Source organism: Tursiops truncatus, chromosome 16 (assembly GCF_011762595.2).
Source record: "Tursiops truncatus isolate mTurTru1 chromosome 16, mTurTru1.mat.Y, whole genome shotgun sequence".
NCBI lineage: Eukaryota > Metazoa > Chordata > Mammalia > Artiodactyla > Delphinidae > Tursiops > Tursiops truncatus.
In genome coordinates, this window is record NC_047049.1 from 68,600,883 (window position 1) to 68,625,653 (window position 24,771).

Here is a 24,771-nt window from a genome sequence, read left to right on the forward strand (position 1 = left end):
CCATGTTTCAGGTAGCATTTATATAGCATATTTTATAAAGATTAAACTAAACACAGGTAGGAATGTGAGATGGTTTTCAAAAAGAAGTAGGCTACTTAAGAGAGAATGTGGACGTGGGCGATTTCTGAGCCTCCTTCTGAGGACGTGGGTGTAGAGCTAACAAATAAAGTACCTCATCAGTCCAGTCTTAAAATTCAATCTCTTCAGGTCAACCAGTTGTAGAACCTGCGAACCAAATAACTCTTAATGACTGAGTTAACACCCCGGACTCTTTATTTTTGAAGATTCAAAAGGGATAGTTTACACTTTCTATTTTAATTTAAAATTAAATAGATAAGGCTCTGCTTGAACTGTTGAGAAAGTTTAGCTGTAGGAACAATCTTTCTAACTCATTCTCTTCTTTAAAAGACTTCAGTTTTGGCACAGTCATTTTCAATTCATCCACAAATCCTTTACTTTGCACAGTCCGTAATTTCAAGCCAAAAGCCTTTTTCTTTGTTAATAGACAAAGCTCATTTATCTGGCACTGTCATCATGAAGTAGTAGTGTGTTATGGCAAGCTAAAATTCCAGAGAGTGACCATTTTTACTACATATGAATGACTAATTTTCACATCTATAAAAACAAACCAGAATATCACACCCAACTGTGTACTGATGATTTAACTTTTGGTGGTTCAAATGGCACAACAAAGACTGAGCCTCAGCATCGCATCTTAAACATTTAATCCCACTGACTACAATAATAGTATAAATGACGACAAATATTGGGCTGGGCCTCCACTAATATGAGAACAAAACTTTGAAGTCTTTTAAAATGAAACTTTTATATGAGCTTTTACTTCCATCTGTCTAGAAAGCATTCTTAAAAAGAAAAAAAATGAACTTCATACACACACACAAATACACACATATAGTTACATATGTTTATCTATCTCCCCACATTAGAGATGAAACCTGTGATTACAGCCTGTATCTTGAAGCTTTATATATCTAGCTCCTAGCACAGAAGCACAACCCAAAGATGGTACTCAATGAATGTTTGTTAAGAGAACAGAAAATAAATAATATTTTATCACATTTCACTTACATCGATTAATTTTGTTTTGTTTTGTTTTACAACAATCTTATGACTGAAAAAGGTTGACTACAAAAATGAGGCTTAGAATATTTGTCACTATTACAGCTATAGTATTATTATGTAGTGGGCCCAGAACTGGATTTTTCTGACCAAATCCTGAATGACACACTGGTCTAGAGTCTCATGATTCACCCTTAGGCCCGAAGTAGAAACCTATCCTTCCTAAGACCAGGGATCTCCCCTCTTTAACTGAGCAAGTCTGTCCCCTAGCAAGGTGGAAAAGGCTGCTGAGTAGGTAACAGGGAGTATCTGCCACAATGTTCTTACATAGGAAATTGAAAGCCTTCTGTTGCTTCCACCCAGTTAAAAAAAAAAAAAAAAAAGTATCTAGAACCCTTCCTGGCCACCGGTATTATTACATTCCTACCTTTTCATCTTTGTCCCATCCCTTCCACAGGGCTAATGCCTTCAGTCCTCTCCCCTTCTGAGTTGGACAGCCCTTCTGGGTGCACCATCAATTCTTAGCTGTCCATCTTCTCTGCATTGACCCCTGACAGCTTCCAATTCTCAGGGCCGCCCTATGGGCAGCTCCTTTTTCACACTCCAGGCCCCCCTACTGTGGAAAATAGGACCTAAACAAATTAAACACTCTTCTATGTGTCTTAAATCTGAATTCCTAAGAAAAAAATCATCAGTAAGTCCTAATGACTACATCAGTCAAAACTGAAACAAAATATATTAGATCCATTGAAACAAAGTATATTAGAAGGCACAATTTAATAGTGAAATAATTTCAGAATTATTTAAGTAGAATTCCTAAAAGATAAATTCTGACTCTACTGACATTAATCAAGATTTCAGTCCTTGGTCAGCAGTCACCACTGGACATGTAATTAGATTCAAAATAACACATTCTAAATTGGTCTCTTAACTCTCGCAAATTGTTTTCTGCCCCTCAGCTTTACCCCTCAGCCTCTACTTCTCCCTGGATTGTTCCAGACTTGTATCAGGATTTCACCTCTATTATTAGCCTAAACTTGTTTTTTAGCAAAATGACGATCAAATGTCAGGAAATTGGTAGCGTGCTGCCTGATTCTGTGTTGCGCAGTTTGGAGAGTGGATGTGGCCACAGTGTGGAGAGCAGTCAGTGGGGCTGTAGGAGGGAGACGAGAGAAAGCAGGACAGATTCCCCTGTCCCTGGCGTGCATGGAACATCTGTTCCTGTATATTAAATGGAGAATCAGACTCACCACAGCTCTATAAACCAACTTCTGAGGCATAATTGGGTAGTTAACATTCAAAAGAAATAGTAGGCTCTGTAAAAACAAACAATTTTCTCTTGGCAAGTGGGAAATTACTATTGAAATTTTGTATAACATTAAATAATCTCTTATCACCATTTCAACAGTGGATTTCAAAACAAACCTAAAAGTGTTCTGTCTTATTTCATTTGGTCTTACAATGATAAACAGATTGGTGGTCCTCTCCTCTCCACCTCCCTGCACGTAGGGACATGTGTGGTGTACATACATTCATTAAACAGATAGAAATTGACCATCTATTATGGGCTGGACACTGTAGGTAGAGATGATAGTGTTCAAGACCAACAAAATGCCTGCTTTCAGGGAGGTTACATTCTGGTGGGATGTGACTATAAATAACCATCATACAATAAATGAATAAGCTATATATGTATATATATGTATATACCTATATATGAATGCTATGTACTGTATTATATATGAAAACATGATGGATGAAATGAAAACTATATACATATTAAAATATATATATTATATATCTAATTAAAGCAGATTTGAGAGCTACTTTAGATTGGGTGGTAAGAAGCCATCTCTAAAGAGGTGTCATTTAAGATGAAATCTAAGAAGCAGCCAGCCACAGAAAGGTCAGGAGATCTTCATTCCAGGAAGAGAGAACACCTAGGCCAAAGGCTCTAAGGGAGAATAAGTGACACACTTGAAGAACAGGAAGGTCAATGGCTAAAGCAAAAAGCAAGAGGGGGATGAAGTTGGTGAGGTGGGCAGGGCCAGGACCTTGTAAGCTGAGGTAAGGTATCTAGGCTTTATTCTACTCCTTGCCATACAGGATTCATTTTATTTATCCATTTGATTGTTGAGAGGCATTGAGGTGTTTCCGATGCTATGATAAAGGATTTTATAATGAAGGGGTATATCTACACCTTCCTATCTCCTTTGGAAACCCATACCCCGCTAACACCTAACACACACTTTGTTTAGATAATAAGAAAGTATATCTAGGACTTAATAGCACGTTTTTACATTTTAAAAGTAATATATGAAATAACATAACTATGAAAGGAAATGTAGAGGAAGAAACAAAAAAAGAAAATCATCATTTCTAGTATCCTATCACCTGATGTCCTAGATACACTCCCTTTGTCTCTGAAAATCCATTTTCCACCCTACTTTGAGCTCTGGAAGCCTGATCTGCATAGGCTGCATTAACCAGCCCCCTTTGGCTTCTGGACTCCTATTAGACTTGGCTAATGGGAAGCACCAGCCAGAGACTGGAAGGATGGAAAACAGAGAAATGGAGGCATTTATTCTCCTTGTTCACTTCCTGCTAGATCTCCATGGATTGGGTGTATCTTTCTATAAAAGGCCTCAGCTTCTGTTAGACGGCCCTCTCCACATAGCCACTTTCTGGGTTCTAACAACTATTCTCTTTAAATCCTTTCTACATCTTTGTAAATAGTCCCTTTATTAAATTCTCCTCAAAATACCTGCTCTGAGTGTGCCAATCGTAACTGTCAGGAACCTGACTGATAGACCAGAGATAATACTTTCTGTATTTATTCCAATATATTTCCAATAACTAACGCATAGTTTGGATCATTCTCCTGTCTCTTAATATTTTCCCATATTATTAACTATTATTTGAAAATATTACTTGCATAGTAATATTTTTCCATTTGTGATTTAATCATTCAGTAATTATTGAACACTTAAATTATTTCCAATTTCTTGCTATCATGATATGATGAAAAATATCAGTATTCCTACCTTTCTGATTAAAAAGCTCTTTCCTGGGCTTCCCTGATGGTGCCGTGGTTAAGAATCCGCCTGCCAATGCAGGGAACATGGGTCCAGGAAGATCCCACATGCCTCGGAGCAACTAAGCCCGTGCACCACAACTACTGAGCCTGCGCTCTAGAGCCCACGAGCCACAACTACTGAGCCCACATGCCACAACTACTAAAGCCCGCATGCCTAGAGCCTGTGCTCCGCAACAAGAGAAGCCACCGCAATGAGAAGCCCGTGCACCGCAACAAAGAGTAGCCCCCGCTCACCACAACTAGAGAAAGCCCGCATGCAGCAATGAAGACCCAACGCAGCCAAAAATTAATTAATTAATTAATTAATTTAAAAAAAAATAAAAAGCTCTTTCCTTACTCTGAGGTTATTAAAATATTCTCCTATATTATCATCTAAAGCTTTATTGTTTTGCCTCATATTTAAATCTACAATATAACTATAGTGGAATTTTCTTTCAGGACACCCAAGCTGTCCTGAGGGATAAGAACTCTATGTTAACCTTTGTAAGAAACTACGAAACTGTTTGCCGGGGTGCTTCTACCATTTGGTATTCCCATTAGCAATGCTTGGTGGTTCCAGTGGCAGAACACTTGACATTGTCTTTTCTTTTAAGCCACTCTAATAGTTTGAAGTGATGTGTCATTGTGGTTTTAATTGGCATTTCCAAGTGACTAATGATGTTGAACATCTTTTTCTGTATATATTTACCTTCTTCTCTTTGGTGAAGTGTCTATTCAAGTCTTCTGCTTTATTTTTTTTTTTGATTCACAGAGTTTATTTTCTTATTGTTGAGTTTAAGAAATTCTCCCTATATATTGGATACAAGTCTTTTTTGTAGGATATGTGATTTGAAAGTATGTCACGCTCATCTGTAACTTGTCTTTTCATCCTCTTAACTGTATCCTTCACAGAGCAAAAGTTTTTAATTTGAGAGAGAACTTTTATGCTGGTGGTGCGCCAAAGATGACTGAAGCAATAGTTGTGGTAAAAATTCCTTGATGGCCTCAGGGCGATGTGGTGCCCGGGGTGTCTGTGATGGTGGTTGTAGGGGTCAGAAAAGGAAGGCCTGTGTGACCTTAAGTGGTCACCATCACGGTCTTGCCCTCCAGGTGCAGCCCAAGCATGTGAATAGCAAGTAGTAGCAGCCAAGGTGGTGAGAGAAGAACAGATTAGAACAATACTGTCTGGGGTTTACTGAGTGACATCTTAACAGACTTCCCTTAATGGAATTCAGAGGAGGGGGAGGTCCCTTTTGTGCAGAGTGGTAAATTAAAATGAGTTCTTTGATCCCAACACATATTAAATGGTAGTAATTTCTCCTTTTCCTGTCCTGGGTGTTCCACTTCACCAGCTGCAGCAAGTTGACTATCCCATTAGCTTAGCACAACCGAAGAACACTCTGTCTTCCAAAATAATTACCTTGGGTTCATCTACAAAAGGCTGAAACTTTCCAATAAAAGTAAACACAAAGATGTGCTTTAAACAAGCTGTGTGTGCCCTCTCGTAGTTTCCTGTCAGATTCCCAGAGAAAGTCCATTATTCCTCCAGATGAGTTTTTTGATCACTTAAACAAATAGAGCATTCCATTCCTCTCATGATTTGTCATAATGAATATTTTCAAATTAATGTATCACACAGTTAATAAGTATGGAATTATTGTTTTCTTATAAATTTGCTATCAAACTTTGGAATAAACAGGCCCATGGCAGCAGAATAGATCTATACAGTTTCGAATAGTTTCAAAGCTTATTTCTATTCCTACCATTCTAATTTCTGAAAGAATAACAGAAGCATAATAAATTCCTCCTTTCTTGAACATAATTTTTCGAAGCTAATGAGAAATATAGGACACTAAAAATGTTAAGGCTCAAAACTGAAATCTTTCAATATTTGTCCAACAAACATTAGCTTTTGTCCCATGTAATAGACAGTGGGATTTTCCATTGCTGTTGATGTTTTAGAGTAGTGAAAAGAAGGTGGGAAAGAGATGAGAATCTTCTTTATTTCTATAGAGGAAGATGTTTTCTATGATGAATTTAGATTGTATATAAATATAGGTCTATTCCAAGTTAATATTAACATTAAGACACATTTTAGAATAACATAAGTTTAAAAGGGGGGCTTGGGACTTCCCTGGAGTTCCAGTGGTTAAGACTCTGCGCTTCCACTGCAGGGGGCACAGGTTCAAAGATCCCTCATGCTGTGTGGTGTAGCCAACAAAAAAAACGGGGCGGGGGGGGGGTTATTTTGCAAAAGTCTTTCTTTGATAACATGGTCAAAGTCAATAGTCAAGATGAAGAATAAACCCATATTTATTTTTTAATGATTTTAAAAAAATTTTAATTTATTTTTTGATTGCATTGGGTCTTCGTTGCTGCACGCGGGCTTTCTCTAGTTGTGGTGAGCGGGGGCTACTCTTCGTTGGCAGTGCGCGGGCTTCTCATTGCGGTGGCTTCTCTTGTCGGAGAGCACGGGCTCCAGGCGCATGGGCTTCAGTAGTTGTGGCTCACGGGCTCTAGAGCCCAGGCTCAGTAGTTGTGGCGCACGGGCTTAGTTGCTCCGCGGCATGTGGGATCTTCCGGACTAGGGATTGAACCCGTGTCCCCTCTATTGGCAGGAGAATTCCTAACCACTGCGCCACCAGGGAAGTTCCTAAATCCATATTTATTAAACAAAAGGTATTAAGAGATGAAATGCTCTCTCTCTTTTTTCTCTCTTTCTTTTTAAAGAATAAATAGGTGATAAATTCAGGATGATCAGTAATCTGACTGAGGTATTCTTAACCTGTCACCATAGGATCTGTCCCAGAAGAACTTTTCTTTCCTCAACTTTAACCTCCTTACGTTATTTCTGCTTCCTTACTTTCTCCTCTTCACTTTCTGAACTTTACTGTACTGTGTAGTGATGGTGCAATAGGGGCTTAGTAATTCAGCTTTTCACAGTAAGTATAGTAAACAGGTTCCAGCATGTAGGTAAATGAGTGTGAATGGATCCTTGAAGCCTCAAAGGAAGGCCAAGAGAATTTTAGCTTTCAGAATATGTACTATCAAAATAAAACAACTCAGGAAAGCACCAAATGAACTTTTGACTTTAACAACATAGCTTCTTGGAGAACTCACTTGAGAGAAAAACAGTAAAATGTATCCCTGGGAAATTAGTTGTTAACTATCAGGCAGTTAATTTTAGGGGAACATTTTCCAAATGTGATCATTTTAATTATGTTATTCAGTGTTTAAGTCTTTTTTTCTAGCAATAATTAGAAAACTGGGTAAGTTGTCATTTCATTTCATGATTGATCAAAATCAGTAATTCTTTGTTTTTAGGTCTTTATTGTATCAATTGGAGATATTTGTAACAAGAAGTTATAATAGAATAATCAGATTCTGAATCTGTAAAGAACCTTGGAAAAGTCCTATCCACCCTTTCCCTACTTCCCAGCCCACCCCCTGTTAATTTCCTGATGTGAATACAGAGAGGCTAGAACACTTGTCCAAGGCCACTGGCAGAGTTGGAAGTAGCCTAGAATTAGCCAAATGCATCAAGAGTTTAACTGCCCCTCTGACTTAGCTCATGGTGTTCTCATCATCTCAATTTTTTAAAACTTGGTTTTCATCTCACCCACTCTTGGAAAGTTTTTTGGCAGAAACTGATGCCTCTCCTTTGCCGTTCTCTTGTAAAACCATGACACGCAGTGCACATGGCATTTATCTTCTATGTTGTAATCACGGATTTCCCTTTATCCATCTCCCTCACTAGACTGGGATGACAGGTATTGTGTTCTGAAATTCTGTATTCTCAGCACCTATGTAATATCCTGGATTGTTCTAGGAAAGGATATAGAACTCAAGTCATATTCATCTGACTAAATCCTAGGACTGCTTTCAGAACTCTTTTGAAGGAAGTTATCCTTAGGCTGAAACCATAGCAGCAAATATGATGTTAGTCTGAACCTGCCTGGGGCCACTACCTGGAGCCTGATAATGAAGCCAACACTGAGGAAAACAAGAGTTGTGAAAAGAACAGATAAATATTTGTTAATATCCCTCAAGCTTCTGAACACTGCGATGCTTGAAATCAGCAGTATCAACTAGGATGCTTTTGGCTATAAATAAAGCATTCCATTACAATGAGCATTTCTTTTCCTCATATAACAAAGAGTTCAGGTGTAGTTTGTTCTAGCAGTGACTCAATAGATCAAACTAGGGCTCTTGGCCCACACATCTTGTCCAATCACTGCAGCATCACATCTTCACACAACCATGTCCAAAGACAAGAAGGAAAAGTGGATTCTCCTTAAGGACTTTCTCTTTTTTATAAAGAAGGAAAGTTTTTTAAGGGCCCTAAGTTGGCTTCTCCTTATGTCTCACTGGCCAGGATTGGGTCACATGCTCATATCTAGGTCAAGGGAGGCTGGGTAAGGGCAGATCTGTCATTTTTCACCTCCACAGTGAGAGACAGGCTCTTCCAGCCAGCAAAAAAAATGGTAGTAGGGGGAGGTAGACCACTAGCAGGGTCTACAACACTGATTCTCCACGGGTTTTTCAGGTACATGAGGAAAAATATTTAATTTATTTAAGACTCTTTGAGTCAGTTTCTGTCCCTTACAACAAATCATGTATAACAAAATATTTCATTTTACACATTTATCTTTTTAGTATAAATTTCTTAATATTTAAGATAAATTTCTTATAAATTATATACCATTTCCAAAGAAATAAAAAATTATGAAGATTATAAAGGCTATTTTTTTTTTGCTGTCCATATTTTCAGGAGACCCAAACATTCATGTATGTTAAGTAGAGCATTCGTGCACTTACTGAGAAGATAACTGAGCTATTATCTCACAAATAGGGTTTTGGTACAATTTCAACATAAAATCAGTTAATATTTTATAGGATTACTCACTGTTATCTTGTTTTCGATCTCTGAGATTAGAATTTAAGATTAGTGTGCTCTTTTATCCACCACACATTCTGCAAATGCATGTCATTCCATTGCTCACTGTTTAAATTCACAGAAGAAGAACATAGAGTGTAAAGACATAAAAGCTGTACTCAGTTGACTGGCAGAATTGGGACTCAGAAGTTTTCTGTACTTCACAAGAAAAAAAAAAAAACTTGGCTACTTCCAGTAAAAAATATATTTCTTTAGTGTATTTTTCAGTGCCTAACTTTTAAAGACTTGAACCATTTGTAAATTAGATATTCTTTCCAATTTTTTTCTTAATGATGTTGCTTTATTTTTTTCAAAAGCCAGGACAGATGGCTTTTTTATTTTCAAATTTAATTATAGCTGTACATATGAGAAGCAAACTTGTCACTGCCTTTTGCATGAATTTTCTCAAAATTTTGCAGACAATTTTATACATACTAAATTTTCTCAGGTTTCATAATGGGTTCAGAAAATAGATATCAGCAGGACAGCTGGACAAATTTGGAATGAGTAGTATTAAAAAATGTGCCTTGGACCCCAATCACAATTATATTGAGATATCGAACTCTTATGAGTATAATTATATTTTAGTGAATAAAAATATAATCTGATCAGGGAAGCAAGGTGAATGCTAATCCTAATTGCAGTTTTTTTTTTCCAAGAAACTTAATTTAATGGATGGCCTATTTGTTTAGCTTCAAAACATGTTCATTTGGTTTGAGGCACACCCTGACAACAAAAAGAGTGGGTGATCATTTTTACCGAGGAGCTCTGAGAAATGGAAGAAAAAGAGACATCTAAAAGTCTATACACATAGACTTAATATAACTTGAAGCAGAATGACACTTCATGGGAAAAATCTGAGCTTTTTTTACCAGCTTCCATGAACCTTCAGGAGACCATGGCATGCAAATAATTGCAGTTTTGAACTCTCTCTAAAGTCATTCAGAATTTTTAAAAATCTATGGTATATCTCAAATCATGTTAAAAATCATTAAAATTGGGCTTCCCTGGTGGCGCAGTGGTTTAGAGTCCGCCTGCCGATGCAGGGGACACGGGTTCGTGCCCCGGTCTGGGAGGATCCCACATGCCGCGGAGCGGCTGGGCCCGTGAGCCATGGCCACAGAGCCTGCGCGTCCAGAGCCTGTGCTCCGCAACGGGAGAGGCCACAACAGTGAGAGGCCCGCGTACAGCAAAAAAAAAAAAAAAAAAAAAAAAAAAAATCATTAAAATTGATGTAATTAATGCCAACAATTACTGCCTAAAATGTGAAGACGATAAAAATATTTAGACAAACTGGAAAAAGTTGGGGAAAAAAAATCAAGCTTGAACTTGACTGGGCCTCTAGAGTTTCGCAACCTTGGCACTATTGGCACTTTGAGCTAGATAATTCTTATTGGGGCAGGGGGCCTTTCCCATGTATTGTAGGATAGTTAGTAGTATCCCAGGTCTCTTCCCACTAGGTGCCAATAGCACTCACTTCCAGTGTGACAACAAAAATGTCTCCAGGCATTGACAAATGTCCCCTGGGGGCAAAATTGTCCCCCCTACCCCCGACTGAGAACCACTACTGTGGATCCAACTACCAATTTACAAGAAGTTCAGAGGACAGAGGAACAGGAGATGGAATCAACAAAATTTACTCTGTGGGAAATTCTGCAGATCAAATGACCTTGTTTTTTCTACAAATAAATTGCAAGAAAGAAAGAAAAAGAGGTTAAAAGAGACTTAAGAGGCATCAGCCAATTGCAATGTATGGAACGTATTTTTACCCTGATTCCTACAAAGTATAAAAATATTGTGCAACAATAAGAGAAGTAGGAACACACTGAATGGATATTTGATAATAGTATGGAATTACTGTAATTGTGAGATTGTGGCTATGTCCCTAAAAAAAGATTTTATCTTTTAGAGAGCCTACTGAAATACTTTCAGAAGACATGATATGGAATTTGGGATTTGCTTCAAGGTTGATCCAGGAGGGCTGGGGTTGGGAGGAGGGAGCAACTTAAATAAAACAAGACTGATTATGAGTTGATAGTGTTGAAGTCAGGTGATGGGTTCATGAGAATTCACTTAATTAGTTTCTTTTACTTCGGATTATGTTTAATATTTGCTATAATAAATAATTTAAAAATATTTAGACATGTGTTTTCGAATAGTTTTAGCCTCATACACTGTCCCTATAGTAACAGCTTAATTTTTGTACTGAGTTATTAATTAATAAGTTAATTGGCCAGAGAAAAACACAGTGCATTTGCTTTAATCTATATTGGTTGGCTCTATTGATCAACTTAAAATTATTGGTAAATCACTCTCTTATATTAGGTAGACAGAACAAAATCTGACACAATGCTCAGTATAGTAGTTTTCAGGTAATGCCCCCCTCAACCCTGGGGCCCCACAGAAGTACTTTCAGAAATATTTGATTCAAATTTCACTTTTTAAACACTTTTTCCAATTATTTTTTTTAAACTGTCATTTAAAATAATCCAACTTGGAGATTTACCTATCTGTTAGCATGTAAGTAAAGTTAACTTGATTTTCCTGACACTGAAGAGTGAAGTTACGTCTGCCATCACTGTTTAATTGAGTAAAGAACATACTGCAATTGCAAGGTGAGTGGTTGAAAAGTAGTACAATTTCCATGACTAGTCTGTGTGAATTCAAAATTTCTCAGCGTTTTGTAACCCTCCCCAAATACAAATATTTAAAGTACCTTATGACTGCAACTTGCAACACTAATATCCAAATATTAATTTTTTGTTATCCTTGATCATTGTATAATACTATAGAAATGTTTTCAATTATACTAAAATCATTGTGTGCCAATCAAATGCTGTATCATTTACTTTATACATTTGAAAAAATAGTGCTAGAGCAAGAAGTTTGAATATCAATGTCCATGTGGAAAGAAAATCAGGAGACCTAGTGAGGCCTGGACATCAGGTTTGAGCAAACATACCAGATGCATCTGAGGCAGAACCACATTTCAAGAAATGAGGCCTTACATGTTAGAAATTTCATTCCAGTTAGAAGCCCCATAAGGTCAGGAATCACATCTGGGTTATTCACAACTGTATGCCCAAGCCATTACCAACAAATGGCTTGTGAGAGCTTTATTTCCCACCTGAATCTCCATTAGTTCCCACCAAGACACGCTAAATTCCAAATTAATTATTTGCAAAGTCTCTAATTCATAGTTTATATAAGTTTCTCGAAATGATTAAGTTATTATCTAAGCAAACAGACTCCAATTCCATTTTTAAATGTGGTAAATATTTAGAAAATGTAGAAAACACTTAGAAAAATGGCATGCTTTCCTAAGCATACCATTTATTCAGCATACTAAGGTCCATAGATACAATTTAAGAGTAGAAAAATAAGCCATGAAATCAAAGCCATTAGGAAAATATGTGCTACTTTTAGGTAATGTAGGTGAGAAAGGAATTGGCCCCAATTAACTTAAATGATAAACTTAACATTAAGAATAATTGGTTGGGGGACTTTCCTGGTGGCACAGTGGTTAAGAATCTGCCTGCCAATGCAGGGAACCCCATTCAAGCCCTGGTCCTGGAATATCCCACATGCCTCGGAGCAACTAAGCCCGAGCTCCACAACTACTGAGCCTGTGCTCTAGAGCCTGTGCTCCGCAACAAGAGAAGCCACTGCAGTGAGAAGCCCGTGCACTACAACCAAGAGTAGCCCCCGCTTGCCGCAGCTAGAGAAACCCCATGCCGGCAATGAAGACCCAATGCAGCCAAAAATAAATAAATTAATTAAAAAAAAAAAGAATAATTGGTTAGTAGAATTTTCAAAAAAGAATTGTGTTTTCAGGTTAATGATTCTGCTTATCTTTATCCTGCAATTATTTTCACAATTTTTTCCATTTTATTATTCATCTGTAACTTAGCAATTGCTAAATGAAGTGGTAAATTCTATAAGTACATAAAGGGAATGAACTTTCTCAAATATAGAAACTATGGAAGAGCTTAAGCCTCTGTCAAAAACCCAGCATCTCTTCAACATGCCTAAGATTCACAGGTTTAATTCTTATTCAACATTTCAGGTCTATATTATTTACTATAGCTTGTTAGATAATATGACTCTTGCTAGTATTATATCCTCTGCTAAAAGAAAATTCAAAGAGTTTGATCCTTAATCTCTTGGACTCTAGCCTAAATTAATGACAGATTTGTGTACCAAACATGAAGTCATAAAAATCCAAACCAGAGTACAAAATAATTTAAAAATTAAGGATGTTAATGTCCCCTTTTATACTTTTAGCTAAACATCTTGAAAATAAGTTTCCCCTAATCAATAGTGTAATAATGAGAATGATGTTTGTACTCTGAAGTCAAATATGATTAATTTTAGAGTAAATCAATTTTACAAAATTTATTAGAAGTAGAACTAATAAAATTACTGTGGTATTATCATATTAGTATATGATAATTAAAGAGAAAATGAGCATATCAAATTTAAAGGATCAAAACATGATTTATAATATCCATAAGGATTAATAACTTACAAGAGAATCACTCATTTCTTTAAACAGCTTTGGTTTATTAAAAACTAAAAGTGTGAAATGACTAGCACTCATTTCATGTTGACCTATTTTAGAAAAAAAGCAAGTTGATTATTAGGAAAGCAAATGAGAGCCAAGAGAAATAATCTATCCTAATTGATCATTAATTAATTTTGACTGGTTGTTCTTGCTAGACATTTGTATGAAATTATTAACATTGAAAGTACTTCAATAATTTAGCCAAGTATTTGACACAAGTTATTTTAATGATACATGAAAGACATCTTGTTAACATTCTGGAGTGAATAATGTTATTCATACAATCATAAATATGATGATCATAATAATAGATTCAGATTTGTAGTCTCATTTTTTAAATTGATTACCATGGCATCAGACCGACATTTTATCTAGTTTTGTATAAGCTTTTGATATGAACCTTGTTAATTTGGGGTTTATAGCCACAGAAATAAATAATAATGATCCCGAGGAATTATTTAATTCCACATACAGAATTTTATAAAGTATATGGGAGAATTGAGACTGAGGGTGTAGGTGGCAAGGCTTTTTCTTATACTTTTCATCTGAAAAATCAACATAAAATTAAGCAGGTAAAATCCTATGTTGGTTATACTTCCAACAGAAACCTTTCTCTAATAAAACCTGAAAATGAATTCAACAACACTAAGGCTGACTCTTGACTTTAGAGAGAGAGAGATGTGACTACTGATCAAGAGCTCTATCTTAAAAGCTAGATTATGCTTTATTTTTCAAAAGAAAAATTGCTGCTACTGCTAGGAAGAAAAAAATTACTTTCTCAGTGGACAAATGAATATATTTGTTTTTTGGTTAGTGCAGCTGTACCATAGTGCAGTCAAGGAAGCGTTTTATTTAAAAGACATTACAGCTGTCACGACCCCTGAGCTCCTGGTGATTAATGAATCTTACATAAACTATGACAATTGGACATGGAAGACTGGAAAACAAGTGGCACAGCAGGATCTTCAATACTAGGCATCTTTTCCTTCTCACTCTTTTCTTTCCATTTAACTGTTTACATGTCCAATAGGACATGTAAACGTTTAGGCTCACAGCCTGAAAGAGAAACCATAGCAGGAGCCTTTCATATATTTCTCTTGTTGTTGATGAACATGAGGAGATGGCCATTGGGGAAATCATAAATTGCTACCTGGGTGAAACCTTTACCAATACTGTAAGCAGTCATTTTAAAGTGATGGAAAAATATTGTGGTAGCCAACCATTAACAACCAATTCATGTCCTTCAGTAAATGTTATCATCAAAAAGGCCACATCAGAAAACCACTTTATGAAATGTTCTTTTGTCAGATATAGGAACTGCACCTTAAGATGCCTTATAGTATATATCAGTGTTTATACAAATACATAATAAATGAAAGCTAGCAATTTATCATATTACTAAAGATCTTTAGGAAGAGATTGCCAGTATGCCTCAGTAGCATATTAAAGGTATTTAATAAGAAGTAAATTCTTTGTTATTTTTATAACATTTTACAATCATTACATTGTTTCTATCCTCTTTTATAAAATTGTGGAATAGAACTAGATAGATAATCTCTAAGGCTTGTTCTAATTTCTAAAATTCTGTGATTGAATCTTTTTTGCTCTGAAAGTCCTATAGTACATTTTAGTAATAGTCACAAAAATTCTGACCTGATAAGCCATAAAGAATTGACATCAACCCAGATCTTTTTTTGCTAACATTGTCACACAATACGTTTTATTCTATACCTTAGAAAAACATAGTATAGCACCTATCTTGTTCATCTGGTGATAATTAATAACCCATTCTCATATTCAAAATATGTATTGTAAGGTCTTCTATTTATTTAATAAATTTAATCTGTTATTCTATTAAGATGAATTTTCTGGGACAACCTACATTTTTTCAGGGGGAAATATTTTGTTTGAATAATAAAAGGTGATTGACATTATCAGTTTGAATTAAAAAGGTGATTAACATGCTTAGTCAACAATTAGTTTGTTTCCCCTATTAATGAATTAAGGCATAGAAAAAAAAGATACACTAAGGGCTTTTAAGAATTCTTTTTTTTTTTTTTTTTTTGCGGTACGCGGGCCTCTCTCTGTTGTGGCCACTCCTGTTGCGGAGCACAGGCTCCGGACGCGCAGGCTCAGCGGCCATGGCTCACGGGCCCAGCCGCTCCGCGGCATGTGGGATCTTCCTGGACCGGGGCACGAACCTGTGTCCCCTGCATCGGCAGGCGGACTCTCAACCACTGCGCCACCAGGGAAGCACCAAGAATTTTGAAAATTCTACAGACATCTTCAACTTATAAAACTTATATTTGTTAAAACTGCAGTATGTTAAAAAGTAACTTATAGTAATCCCAATTTTGTTAACCATTATTTTAATTTTTTTAATTTTATGAATTTGAAACACAGTTAACAAAGGCAAATTTAGTTTCAGTAAATAAATATAATGTTCAAAAGGGGAAACTAATTTCACATTAGGTAATAAAATACAAATCATTTTGTATGTAATTTCTATAATTAGCTTGAACATAAGAAACTATTAAGCAAAGATGCGAAGTAGAACTCAATTAAATAAAAACTATGCAGAAAAATAAGGTATTAGGCATTGGGAAGAAAATTCTTTCAACAGGGAAACTACCTCATCTTTTCTATTTAGTATAAATAGCCTTTCTCAGTACAGCAACATTTAAAAGAATATTTTGGTTAGATACTTTTCAAGTAAAAATCAAGTGTATGATTAGTACATAGAATTCTTCAAAGTATTTAGAGCTACACATTAAACCTGCATGTAAAATCTCGGGTTTTATTAATACTATGCTAGGGAGAAAGAGTGACATTGTTATACTAACATCTACAAAGCAACAAAATGAAACTCCAAAAGATGAAGATATTGTTAGGACATAAAAAATACAGATGTACATCTAATGACTATATACTTTGGCATGCACAAATGTCCTTTCAAGAACTCAGAGCCACATTATTTGAGTTACAAGTGACAAGTTTCTTGTTGATGCTATACTATATACTATTCTATATTTTACTTATTTCAACTAAAGAGTTTAGTGCATGTTTTACAAAATGAATATTTTTCTGTAAGTAGCAGAGAAATGATTTGAAGAAGTAACTCAGCATTTCATGTATAATTATTCATCACACATCATCATCATTACTGTGATAGCACCAGACAACCAAGCACTTTATAGAATTAGCATGGAGCCCCACCCTACCTGCCTGGCCATTCATAACACAGCAAATGGCAAGCCAAAAATAACATTCCCATAAGACCCAGAATTCTCTCTCACGGACAGCTCTAGTGAACAGTTTACGGTCGTTGTTAACCAGTGAAGAAGAGCTCAACAGGCTCACACACTTTGCAAAGTGGTCAAAGGATTCTCCTGCCTTTAGGTTTTCAGAAAATAATAGAAACAGCATTTTTTCAAGACTCTGTGATTCATTCTTTCCAATGTGAGGATCTCAATGGAAGACAGGGGTCAAGCCCTTGGAACTCAGAATGCGGGGGTGAAGGAAAGGCAGATGGAGTTTGAAAACAAAACAGTTTAATAAGCTTGACTCTGCAATTTGTGGTAAACAAGCCAACTCAGTGCTCACCTTGACATCACACAAAACAAAAATGTAATATTTTCTAAGGTCAAAATAAACTTTTTTCTTCTAAAATTACCTTTGGTTTTACTTTTGTTAGTCACAACTTTTTAACTTACAATAAAATTTCAAAAGCATTAAAGACTCTTTAAAGAAGTTTATGGTTGTAAAAGAAGGTGTGCATAGTTATTTAGCTACTTTAGATGGAAATGTTACTACTTCATGCTGAAATTATCAAGTCATTCATTCCACTGTTATCTGATTTAAATCTAGAGTTTTCATAACTTCCCTAATGTTTTCTTCTTGGGATTAGGATTATATAGGGGAGAATAAACCAATTCAGTGTTGTTAATGATACTACTGGCATATATTTGCACATGCTTTACATTTTTCAAACACTTTCACAAATACTGGATACCAAAAAAAAAAAAAATCCAGTGACAAGGGAAGAATGATTAATCCTATATCACAAGTGATGAAACTTACATTTACAGATGTCAAGTGACTTGGTGCATAGATATTTGGTGGCAGGGCTAAGACTATAGTTTAAATACCATCTCTTAGTTTGGTACTTGTATCAATCAGGATGGGCTAGGTAATGCTGTAGTGACAAACAATCCCCAGATCCAGAGGCTCAAAACAGCAAAGATATATTTCTTGCTCCTAATATATGTCCATCAATAGATGTCTGTGGGTTCTCCAGTTCTCTCACTCTGAAACCCAGGATTTTGCACCATCCACTATCTGTAAGGTTGCCTGTCACTGGGACAGGGGGAAAGAAAATTATAGCAAATCACATACTTGCTCTTAAAGCTGCTGCACAGACACTTCTGCTCACGGTTCATCAGCCAACGCATGGCTCATAGGCACAGTCAACTGCAAACAGGCAAACTTAGGAGCAAGGGAACCAAACCAAAACTATTTTGTGAATGTCACTGATTACAACAGTCAGTCCTATTAGGCACTAAACATTCAATTCACTCTTCTTCCTATAGGCAATATGTACTCACCTGTCCCTGAAGGAGAAAACCGAGAAGTGTCTTTCAATGAGAACATCAAGTTCAAAGAGCAGAATCTATGGGTGATACAGTGTAGTCCCTACATCAGGAAGAAACATGCTTCATGTCTGAGTGTGGCTCTGCTTGATCCAAAAAACTTCTGAACTAAAAAGGCAAGTCATCAGTTCCCTAAACATCCAGTATACACTGGTAAACTTGTGTTCAGGGTAACCTCAATAACTATTCCCTGGAGAAAAATAGGAGACACAGCAGTTGCTGGTGTGTAGCAGGTGTGAAATCCCAGTAGGCAGATATTGTAAGGATCCTTTATCCCGAGACGAGAGAAATGTTCCTTGATTAGACCCGGAAGGGGCTTCCCAGTCCAGTTATTCTCCATGGGTCTCTGTTCTAACCTTTGAAAAATGCTGTCTTTTCCATTTTCCTTTTTGGACACATTCAAAGTGAGCATCAGAATATGACCTTGTTAGGACACAGAGCAGCTTCTTCAGTGGCTACATGTGCAGAAGGAGAAAAGCAAAGATAATATGGTGAGTTTTCCTTAAAATCAAATATGTGCAATTTGACTGCTTTTTATTCTGTAATTATTCTTATATTTGTGGTGTTCAAATACCCTTTCTTGTGGACTTTTATATCAGCAGCATGGTGGACTTCATGAATAATGGTTCCTCTCACTATTGAGTAATTTTGCATGAAACATAAATTTTGCATAAAATATAACTTTTGTAGCATTGCTGAGATCTCCAGAAAGAAGAAAAATCTCTAAGGGACTAAAATTAGAATAACAACAAAAATAACCAACCAAACAAAAAAACCTTGAGTTGAAACCAGAGCTGTAAGCTATATGTGCACACATGCATATGCACTCACACACAAAGCATTTTGCTTTGTCACTGGCAAGTAGAAGGATCTGTACCTGAGAACCTTATATTAAACTTAAGAATCTGGCCTGACTGGTCTTAGGTACCTAGAGCCTTTTGGCTCCAAGCAGAAGCATAGGCAAATCCTCTCTGGAAAAAAGTCGAGATTAGCTGAATTTGAACACAATAAATAAGACGATAGAATAAGGTTTAACCTCTGTCTAATTGTAGTCCCTGAATAACAGAATAGAGAGAACAGAGGAAAGGCAATTTTTGAAGAGTTAATGCTTAAGAATGGAGAAAATAAATCCAAAGTTACAAGGTGAACAATGTATACTTAGTGAGATAAAGAGTTAAACATTAGAAACATTTCCTTTAAAATCGTGAAGAAAACAAATATACCCACTATCACCACATCATTTAACACTATAATGGCTGCCTGTCTCAGCCACTGCACTAAGTGAGATAAAAAGAATAAGGAAAATTAGAAAAGAAAGAAACAAAATTGTTATTATTCACACTGAGTCATTTACATAGAATACTCCCCCCCAAAACCTACAGACAATTTATTGGAAATAAGAAGAGAATTTAGCAAGGCATCTGGATATAAAACCAGCAGATGAAAATCGGTTTTATTTCTATATACTAACCACAAATCGAAGACATATTTTTAAAGCATTATTTCCAATAGCAAGAAGAGATACATGGAATCCAAAAATGGAACAAAAGATATGCGAGGCCTATGTGGAAAAAACTGTAAAACTTTAAAGACATTAAAGAATCTAAATTTGCAACATATGTGATGTTCACGGATAGGAACGGCCAATAACCTAAATATATCATTTCCTTCTAAATTCAGTGCAATTCTAATAAAAATTCCAGTAGGCTTCTTTTTTATTTCTTTGGAACTTGAAAAGCTGATTCAAAATGTTATGTGAGAGTGCACAGGCCTAGTATGTTGGCTGGGTACTCTTGAGACGGAGAAAACAATGGTGCATATCCATAAAGAGAACCTTAAAGGAACCAAAGCAGGAAGAGAAGGGTTTGTCTTTAGCCTAACTGATGGCATTAATCAGCCTAACTTTAGGCATTAATGCGCCTAAAGAAAAAAGTTACCTAGAGAAGGAGCTGGGTTTATCTTGGAAACGAGGGGCGCATATGAGAGGCTGTGAGGGAAGATGGGGAGTGGAAGAAGCAGAATTAGAAAAATTTGAGGAGGTGAGCCTGCAGGTATGCCCTCTGTTAAACATAGATGGGTCTGAGTATTGTAGCGTGATGCTATTAGATATGTAAGTCAGCGGTTTTCAAACATTTTCGTGCAAAACACCTAAAAGAATTTTTTAAAACTTTTTACCCCTTACATATTTTTAAGGCGGCATCTGTTATGTTTTAGCATACATCTAAATAGTTACAAAGGATGTAATTGCTGATGTATTAAAAAAATATAATTTAAAATTTAAAACATATTTATTTAGTGTATCCAATGGAATCCAAAATGTCAAAGACCCAGCCACCATTTAAATATATGAACAACTTAATCTATAAGTTGGAAATTTTAGTGTTCCTTTTCCTACTTGAACTTGTATTTTTATTCCACTTCCTCCACAGAATTTTATGCTCATATAAAATATTTTTATGCTTGAGAGGTCTTTATTGCTCATCCTATCATGTTTCTCTGCAGCAAACATATGCATGTTAATTGGAATTTTATATTTAACTGTCAAGAGTTTTCTTTTGGGTTGCATTATTAAAATCATTAGTAGTACACAATTGATAAAAACAAAATAAGTATATTACAAATTATAATGGATCAATATTAAACATCAAAAGTGAAATTTTCCTGGCAATGAACCTCATAATGAGATGGATGAGCCCCTTCTTCCCTCCAATTAGTTTATGTATCCATGGGTGAATATTAAATAATGCTAGAATGAGCCAGCTTTCAACATCAAGTCCACATCTGGTTTTCATTTTTATAAATGTAAGCCCTAAGCTTGTGGTTCATTGCTTATAGCAACATCAATACCAATAAATTTAATTGTCCCTTTGGCTCCCATGGCTTCTATACCCTGGGGCATGCAGTAGGAATGGGTAAAAGTGATGCCTTTCTTTTGTCAAGTGGGAACAGGTGGCTGTGAAAAGGGGCCTTATGTGAAGCCTAGAGAGCAGGCAGGTCATAGGATGGGGAATATAAGTTGAAGATCATGATGATGATTCCTTTAAAACTGCCCAAGCCTATATAAACCCTGACAAGGTCTTTGTGTGCTATAGTTTGTGGCTCATTGATTCAAGTCCTAAAACCAATTCCTCTGGCTGATTTGCTTGCTCAGTATGGAGCCCTCTGATTTTAACGCCATTCGAATGTCCTTAGGCCTGTGTGTAATATGCACCTCACGTTAACAGTAATAACTCAAATTGAACTTAATTTCGTCCCCACCTGCTGACAGAACCGCTCATCCTTTGCAAATTCCACCCACCCAACCCCCCACCCAAGCTCCTAAACAGCGGCTCTTAAGTGTTCACAGATAAATCCACATGGCCAGTTCTTGTCTCTCACTGGGCATGGGCACCAATGCATTTAACTTTCACATAGTATAAAATGTACTGGAAATGAATTAAATGTAAATTAAATTTTGTAAGCCAAAAAATGTATTATTATTTTGTCAGGTAAGTATCTGTTAAAATACCATACATTATTACCATTGTTTAACTTGTACAAGAATATTTTAAATGTTTTAGAAATATTTCTTATTATGAAATGTTTAAGACACACAAAAGAATATATGTAATATTTAGGTAAGTTACCAGGTAAACATTAAAATGAATACATGTGAACCCATCACCCAACATAAGAATTAAAGCATTACCATTACTAAAGCATGCCGTTTCCATCCCATCCCACTGCTTTTCTCCCAGAGAGTCACTATCCTGAGTTTTGTTTTTAGCACTCTCTTCCTTTTTAAATATAAACTTGTAAATACATATATAAGTATATGTATGTATTCCTAAGCAATGTATTGTTTAGATTCTCTTATTCATCTTTATAAAAATTATATATTTTATGTACTCTTCTTCAACTTGCTTTCTTCATTCAGTATTTCTAAGACTCAGGCATGATGTTACATGTATCTATGGTTCATTCATTTTTGTTGATATATAATATTCCATTGGGTAAATCACCACAATTTTTTTGCCCATTCTCCTGAAATGAACATTCGGATTGTCTTAATATTTTTGTTATTACAAGCAGTGTTGCTGGTGCACATTTGCAAGAGTTTATCTAAGGATATATAGATCTAAGAGTGGAATTGCTGGGTATTCCCATTTTCAACTCTGTTAAGATAGTTCTGATTTTTTTTCCAAAGTGATTGAACAAAGTTACATCCCCTCTACCAGTGTATAATATTTTCTTGATTTTCACTTTCACCAATCCTTAGTATTATCAAACTTATTGTTACCAATCTAGTGACTATAAAATATTATCTCAATTTTACAGGTTAAAGCTAATGATAAATTTGAGCAACTTTTCACATTTTATTTGCCATTTGGATTTACTGTCCTGTAATATGTGCCTACCATAACTTTTGATCATTTTCAACTGGGACTTTTTTTGATTTGTAGGAATTCTCCCTATATAATCTAGGTATTATTTTTCAGTGGTGGGTAATATATCTTGAATATATCCAACCCTATTCACATAAGCTTTTCTCATTCAGTTCTCAGTGTTCCTCAGGTCCTGTACGTTAGCTCATAGGCACTGGTGTTTTCTTCCTGCAGTAGCAATGCCTCATGTTTATGTGGGATAGCCAGTTTACAAAGCACTCTCACAAATCTTATCTCATTTGAGTCTCTCAACAACTTCTAAAAGAGAAGTTGGGTATTATTATACTTGTTTTATAGATAAGGACACTGAGTGGCTTGCCCAAGGTCACAGGGCTAATAAGTCCTCAGACTCCATATTCCATATCCCCCTTATGATTATATGACGCTTCGGCTGTTTATAGATGATGGCTTATTCATTTAAGCAAATGCTGCACTTCTGCTTAGCATCTTTACTTCAGTTCCTTCTTTTTTATGTTTATAATTCAAGATACAGCTCTAGTCTATGAAGTTCATTCTAAATTCATTACCTACAAGATAATGTAAGTATCCAGATGAGTAAAGGAAGCTCCAATATGATTATTTAATAGGGTTTTTAAAAAAAGAATGTCCAGGGCTTCCCTGGTGGCGCAGTGGTTGAGAGTCCACCTGCCGATACAGCGGACACGGGTTCGTGCCCCAGTCCAGGAAGATCCCACATGCCGCAGAGCGGCTGGGCCTGTGAGCCATGGCCACTGAGCCTGCGCGTCCGGAGCCTGTGCTCCGCAAACGGGAGAGGCCACAACAGTGAGAGGCCCGCGTACCGCAAAAAAAAAAAAAAAAGAGAGAAAAAAAAAGAATGTCCAGGAGGATACCAGAAACCACAACAGTTACCTGTTCTGGGGCAAATCACATTTTTGAAAGTAATGGGTCTATTATGTAAGAAAGCTGGTTTCAAATTCAGTATTTTTCTTTCTTTTGGCCTTTTAGAGAGTTAAAAAGAGGAATACGGTGAATAAAGAGAAGAAAAATTTACTTTAATATTTATTAGTATTATCTAAATTGGCTGTTCTATTTATGTCAAATACTGATTTTCTATTTATTTATTAATTACTAAATATTATTTATTTGTTGTATTAGCTATAATTAATACTTATAATTAGTATTAAATGTTGAACTTATAATGGGAAGTGATATTGATAGGACAGTAATTCCATCACTCAACCTCTGGCTGAAGCTCCTACACCTGGGCAGTTGAGTGAGAAACCACCTACTGTGCGAGCCCAAGTGGGTGGGCTGTTAGCTCTCAAATGAGAGATGCCCAAGTGTCACCTGTCAAGTATTTGAGACGGTGAAATGTAGTACTTCTTACTTTCTGGGAGTTGTTAAATTTGCTCATTCATTCACCCTCAAGCTGATCAAACCACTGCATGTGAAACCTTTAATCATTTGATAGTTTTCATAGATTATTCAATTTTTATGTACATCACATACACCAGAGAAAACTATGTTTGATGAAATTAGCAGTAATAAGAAAGGACCTGAGTATAAATAAAGAAATAGCATTCCTACTCTGAGGTATTTTAATCACCATAATAGTTGTGTCTTAAGCACTTCCTGGGTACATCCCTTGATGAGTAATAAAGAGATAGAACCTCATTCTATCTTCTTCTCCAAAGAGAAAAGTTTTAATAGCAACTGTCTGTTCTACAGATAATTACTAAATATGACCTTTCCTAGGTCTCCTTTTTCTAGTATAAATGCATCTCCAATTATATACCTAGTATTTACTCATCAAATATTCCTACATCAGTGTCCAATTTAAAATTTGCTGGCTTGCTATTTTATTTTTGATTAGTGGCATTTTGCTACTTTAATTAGGGTACTGAACATCACTGTCAGTACTAAGGTTTTTGTTTTTGTTTTTCTTGGGTCTTGCTTTTTTGGCACGTGGAATTTTGTTTCGTATAAAACAAAATGACTTTCTCGTGGTCTCTGATGATGGTCTCCTTTAAAATTAAAGGAGCATCTGGTTTTGGTGTGGGGATGATCCACGATTACGTTGT

At 36.0% G+C, this 24,771-nt stretch overlaps 1 protein-coding gene and 1 long non-coding RNA gene across 2 annotated transcripts in view; both read left to right on the forward strand.

The window, feature by feature from the left end:
* Nucleotides 1-18,493, forward strand: part of LOC141276687 (uncharacterized) — a 31,041-nt gene extending 12,548 nt beyond the window's left edge. Inside the window, exon 3 of the long non-coding RNA XR_012326618.1 lies at nucleotides 18,246-18,493. This is a non-coding gene — a long non-coding RNA (uncharacterized lncRNA). The remainder of the gene's footprint in view (nucleotides 1-18,245) is intronic.
* Nucleotides 18,494-18,708: 215 nt separating this feature from the next.
* The window catches only part of RTKN2 (rhotekin 2), an 89,229-nt gene continuing 83,166 nt past the window's right edge, over nucleotides 18,709-24,771 (forward strand). The window contains exon 1 of the mRNA XM_073793559.1: nucleotides 18,709-18,796. Coding sequence (XP_073649660.1) covers nucleotides 18,794-18,796 — 3 coding nt within the window. The 5' untranslated portion in view covers nucleotides 18,709-18,793. The remainder of the gene's footprint in view (nucleotides 18,797-24,771) is intronic.